General features: G+C 35.6%; 1 protein-coding gene across 1 annotated transcript; it reads right to left on the bottom strand.

The window, feature by feature from the left end:
• Positions 1 to 319: 319 nt before the first annotated feature.
• On the bottom strand, positions 320 to 1,264 carry LOC143390408 (olfactory receptor 4S2-like). The gene has a single exon (XM_076842802.1). It carries the CDS (start codon positions 1,262 to 1,264, stop codon positions 320 to 322), a length of 945 nt encoding a protein of 314 aa, XP_076698917.1.
• Between the last annotated feature and the right edge of the window lie 4,736 nt (positions 1,265 to 6,000).

Genomic DNA, 6,000 nt, shown 5'->3' with positions numbered 1-6,000 from the left:
ATAACCTTAAATATTTCATAGTAGTCTTTTAAACACTTAAAGAAAACCATAAAAGATAAAGAGCAACAGGAGAAAATAATGTTGCTTACTCTGCTCATGTTGAGATTCTCAGCATACTCAGACTCCCGAGCCTTTGAATATTTAGAACATACCTAATTGTTTGTAAGTATAATGATCATGATAAAGAATACCTTAATTCTGTGCAATATGTTTTTCTGTCATTTGTTACTTCTGAAAATCCTTTGATGCTATTATTTTGTTTATTGTAGAGATGAATTAACTAAGGTTGACCACTTTTAGGATCACCCAGTTTAAATTATTATTTCCAATTTTTGTTGTTGGCAATCCAGAAAACCTTCTTAACCCATATTTTTTTCATTGCATTCTTTACTTCTGCATTTCTCAGTGTGTAAATCATGGGATTTAGCATGGGAGTGATAATGGTGTAAAATACAGCCACCGTCTTATCCTCTGTAAATGTAACATCAGGGCGCATGTATGTGAAAATACAGGGACCAAAAAATATGAAGACCACCGTGATGTGAGCTCCACAGGTGGACAGAGCTTTGCGTCTTCCTTCTGCTGACTGTTTTCTCAGAGACACCAGAATGACAGTATAGGAGATGAGCAAGATCACAAAGCTCCCCAAAGTGAGAGTACCAGTGTTAGCTGTCACAACACCACCGATAATATGTGTGTCTGTGCAGGCAAGTTTGAGCAAAGGGCGGACATCACAGAAGTAGTGATCAATCTCATTGGGTCCACAGAAGGGTAGCTGAACTACTAGAGATATGGGGATAACAGTGTGGATGAACCCACTTACCCAGGTCCCCAGGAGCATTTTATTGCACTTCTCCCTGTCCATGATGGTCATATAGTGCAGGGGTTTACAGATGGCCACATAACGATCATAGGCCATTACTATAAGAATGAAGATCTCAGTGCTTCCAAAGAAATGCACCCCAAAGAGTTGCAATATGCACCCCTCATATGAGATAGTTTTGTTCTTTGCTAAAAGGTCAACAATTGTCTTGGGTGCTGTAGCTGAAGAGAAACAAATGTCCACAAATGACAAGGAGTTGAGGAAGAAATACATGGGAGACTTCAGAAGATTCCCCATGAAAACAGTCAGCATGATGATGAGGTTTCCCAGAAGAATAACTGCGTAAAAGAATAAGAACACCACAAAGCAGACTTCTTCAACCTCTGGATTCTGAGAGAGGCCCCAGAAAATAAATTCAGTTACATTATTTATTTTTTCCATGTAATGAATCAGGTAGGCCAAGTGACCAAAACAGTTAAATTATCTGAAATAAAACATCAGAAAGACTATTAGCATTTATTTTGAACTCAGGATAAAATGAATGATGACAGCAGTTGAAACTGAAAAAAATGGGTACTGACGTGATTGACAAGAATAATTATTAAAATTTTAGTGTCTCCATTCTTATATTTTACCTCAATAATATACCCATTTATTCACTTGAAATGTGGAAGCAGAAAACAAAGATAAAGCGAATCCCTGAAATAACATATCAAACCAAGGTTCTCACATGCCTAACATTTTTCTAAAGTTTACTTATCTCATTATGGATAAATATTTAGTTAGTTCTGTGAAAGACACATAATCACACAGAAAACAATTCTTTGTTTATAGAAAAGGTTTCTCTTGTTTTGGCAGTAGAAGTAAAACTATCCCTACATGATTCTTTCTGAATACAGCAACATCTTGTCACTGCATACACCCATAGGTCCTTGATATGTCCAGATTGGGTGACTTCTGCAGGCTCCCCTTCAGATATTTGTGTAGGAATATATGGTCTCTGTTTGTGCAAAAGCTCTTGCAATGTGGAGTGTCTGAAGTTTCACCAGGATTTACTAATGCTCTTATTTATTACTAAACATTTGTCTACTAACTAAAACAAACAAATGCCCTGAAACTGAAGAATATGAAAAACACAAAAACAAAAGATCCACCCTTTTGTGTGGATATTTCTCATGTGTCCTATCAATTTTTCAAGTCTAATGTTAGAATATTATAGATCTCCAAGTTTGAGTGAATTCAACATTTTTGGGAGAGGCTGTCCTTTAGTGATTATTATGTTGGGTTTAGGAAATGCATGTTGTTAAATGTAAGTGGATAGACAAACACACTAGTGAGGTCACTCTTAAGTTTTGATGGAAAAGGCATACAGAGGAGTTTTTATTTAGGGGTTTTCAGGGTTCTCCAGTAACTCAGGTCACAGAGGTGAATGTTTCCTCTAGTTGTAATTGTCCTCTTGCAATCCCATCCCCATTAGCGTCTACCTAATATGTTGATTTCTACTGCTATTGGCTTGGTGCTCTTAGCTAGCCTTTGCAGGAATAATACTTCAGGCATTGCCAGCTTTTTCACAACTACAGATTTCATCAGGTTTAGGAGCTACAGATCCTAGGGTATTTATCACAGTTCTGCTTACTTTTGTGGATTACAATATAACAATACTTGCTGTGGCATGCACCTGTAATCCTAGGGGTTTGGAAAGCTGAAGCAGGAGCATCACAAGTTCAAAGACAGCCTCAGCAAAAGCAAGGTGCTAAGCAACTCAGTGATACCCTGTCTCTAAATAAAATACAAAATAGGGCTGGGAATGTGGCTCAGTGGTCAAAATGTCCCTGAGTTCAATCCCTGGTACCCCCTCCCCACAAAAATTGCAGTACTAATGGTAATAACAGTAATAGCAATACTGCAAATCAAATCTAAATCAGCCACAACCCCTGATTCACACATTCCTTCCCCTGTTTTTTTTTCTACTGACTTAGAAAATAGTACTATTCTCCACTGAGAGCACTTCACTTTACAAGAACACAAATAATAGTTGTTTTCCACAACTGTGAACAATGTTGTGTACCACCATTGTAAAAGAAAATGAGTTTCCCCACATTAGCTTGAGATCTGTTTTTCCACAGTTCATTCTACAAAGTCTTGGAAAATTATTATGTCTTCTGAAATCAAGATCCAGCTAAATGTAATCCATTTTCCCCTTTCTGATCATTTGTAATGTGATACAGTCTCACTGTCCTTTGAAATGATTGACATTTTCTATTCACATTCATGCTATCCTAACTCTTGGTCATGCACACATGTACTTTATTATTTATTATCTAAATTTAGTTTCTCTATAACTTCTTAGAAGTGTGTCTTCCAATTATATTCCCATTGCACATAAATGACCTATAACAGTTATAGAACAAAAAAATCTCACCTGTATTTCCCAGGACTTGAATTTGGTTTTACTTTTCTTCCTGATATCATTTGAGTTCAGATTCAAACTGAAATAAGGGTGATGCCTGAGGAACTGCTTTGTGAATAATCAGTTCAAGAGAATACTAATCACCTAAATTCAAAGGCTGCTACAAAATCACTGTTCTTTCACCTAATGAAACTATCTGTTCTGCAATATCTTTGGTAAGAAATGTTTCTTTCTCTGCTTATAAATTTATTGTAGAAGAAATGATGCAATATGGTAATGACCATAGGGAAAATTTTTTTCCAAAGCCTTCTACCATAATTACAACAATATCACATGCCTATAGAGAGATTAAAAATAGTGTATTCTTTTCAATTATTTTTAAAATTAAAAATGGCTTTGCTTAATTTTAAATCCAATCGAGTTTTACATTTAGAACAGTTTCCTTAATTGTAAAGCAATTCATCAAACACAGTAATTTTAGGATTGCATATTGTTCCTTGAATTAATGATCCTTGATATACACATTTAATTGTATATATTTCATACAAAATGTATTAAATATGTATTTTTGTGTATTGAAATTGAATTAGTCTACTCTTTAGAAAGTTCTCAAGAATGGAAAGGGTAGTTATGATGGTACTTTTGGGGTTCACTTCTTTTCTTCTTAAAGGGATGTATGCGGGATTCTAGAGAAAGAGCTGGGATGAGATGCATTCATGATACACACCTGGGTTGAACTATAGTGGGGACTATAATTCCTTTAGATTTTGAGTTTTAATCATTAAGGTTAATTCTTGTCTTATTCTTTTTATTTTCTTTTCCCTCATGCTTGCCTATTTTTCTTTCCCCTGCAGACCCTACTATCTATCTATCTATATCGATATTGATATCCATCTCTCTCTCTCTCTCTCTCTCTCTCTCTCTATATATATATATATATATATATATATATATATATATATATATATATATATATATATACAGTTTTTTTGTTTTTGAACAATAACAAAAAAATGAAAAGGAGATCTTGTTCATATTTTTCTCATCTGAGTTTAACAGAGAAATTAACTCAAAAAAGGAAAACAGGAAAAACATCAAGAAGCAAATGTGTGATGGGTTCATGTTTGTGCAACATTTCAAATGATATAGTATATAAAGCCTAAGAGCTCTGTGAGCCAAAAGAAATCAAAAAGTACATTTGGAAAATACTCCCCAATAGTTCTTTTGCACGTCACACAGGGACTACACTTAAAAGACATTTAGAAGAACTTGTAATAAATATGAGCCATCAGTTTGTTACATTTATTCACAGTGCTCTTTCCTGCATGCCTTTGCATTACATTCTTGCCATCTGGGGAATATTCAAAATATTAATTTTTTAATGTCCCTACCAAGGCAACAGCAGTTAGATCCATGAGTCTCTTCCAGGAAGTGGAATATATGAGATTACTCAGATTTTCATCAGTGGCTTTATAAATATAGGCCTGATTACATAAGTTCCTGTGCCAATACCCATTGGAGGAGCTCATGGAATCTCCTCTTGGTTAATATGAAGGACATGACCAAGATTCAAGAGAGCTGAGGTTCTCCAATTCTAATGAAAGTCTAACCCACAAAAGCATTATATTCCAAAGATATACAGTTATAAGACTGCCAATCTTGTAGTGTTCCATCCTTCCTATGACAAGATAGTAAATTATAATTTTGTTTGGCCCTTTAAATAATAATAAGAAGAAGAATAAGAATAATAATAATCGCCAACGCTTCTGCGACAAACAGCACAAACAAATTAGCAAACTAGCAGGTTCTGGAGAGGGGTGAAGGCAGATAAGAAAAATTGACACACACACACAGAATGATTTTGAAGATAATGCTGGGGTTGGGTGGAGTGCTACTGTCTGATGGAGAAGCAGGTCTAAAGAGTTATGTCAGTAATCTTTATTTATATATGTATCATTATCAGGTTAGAGGCTATGCCAGCATTATTCTGTGTACTCAGAAATTTACAGGGCTAGAAACATTTACACAGTTTTTTTCCTGGTTGCAATCTACAGTTGCAGTATAAGGAGCTTTGTGTAGCTCTCAAGAAAACTCATTGTTTAAAGTTACTGTTAAGTGGGCAGGATCAAGAGTAACAGAGATGGTGAAACACTGTTGTTTTCTAAAAAGAGAGTTCCTCTACTCCCAGGAATTATGTGCCAGAGATCAAGGTTGAAGCTGATAAGACTTTACTGCAAAGAGTCTCTTCATGCAGGGCATTACCATAGCAGCTAAGCATCCTACACCCAAGAATGCTACCCAGGAATGGTTCCCAGGCACCAGGCATGCCACAACCACAAGGTCATCAGAGACCCCAACCCCAGATGCTGCTCTCCTGTTCTCTGCCACTGCTCTCCATACCCTTCTGATTTTGCAAGTGAAACAATTAATTTAGTTAGTAGTGGGACAAACTGAAAACATTTCTTCCTCTATCTTCTAACAGAAGGTTATAGAACTATCCATGTAAACAGTATAAACTAGTGTAAAAACATTTCCAAGCAATTCTCATTGAAATATATAAACATAGTTTTCATGTTTCTCCATAGGCCAATGGTTTTCTCATTTAAACATACCCAGAAATGAAAATATTTATCACATGTCAGGGTCTCTGGAATTAAATTTGTTGCAGTTTACAAGTGGTAATAATGCCTTTTTGATCCATTGTTCTGATGCCTCTAATGCTCCTGTGGTGATCAGTGTGATGGTGATAAGACATGCAGAAAAAGAT

This window comes from Callospermophilus lateralis, chromosome 2 (genome assembly GCF_048772815.1).
Source record: "Callospermophilus lateralis isolate mCalLat2 chromosome 2, mCalLat2.hap1, whole genome shotgun sequence".
In the NCBI taxonomy this organism is placed as follows: Eukaryota; Metazoa; Chordata; class Mammalia; order Rodentia; family Sciuridae; genus Callospermophilus; species Callospermophilus lateralis.
The sequence above is the reverse complement of the archived record's forward strand: the minus strand, read 5'-3'. Positions and strand labels throughout refer to the sequence as shown.

Bases quoted from the DNA above. Each gene is read 5' to 3' on its own strand.
- LOC143390408 (XM_076842802.1), bottom strand. From the start codon at position 1,264: ATGGAAAAAATAAATAATGTAACTGAATTTATTTTCTGGGGCCTCTCT.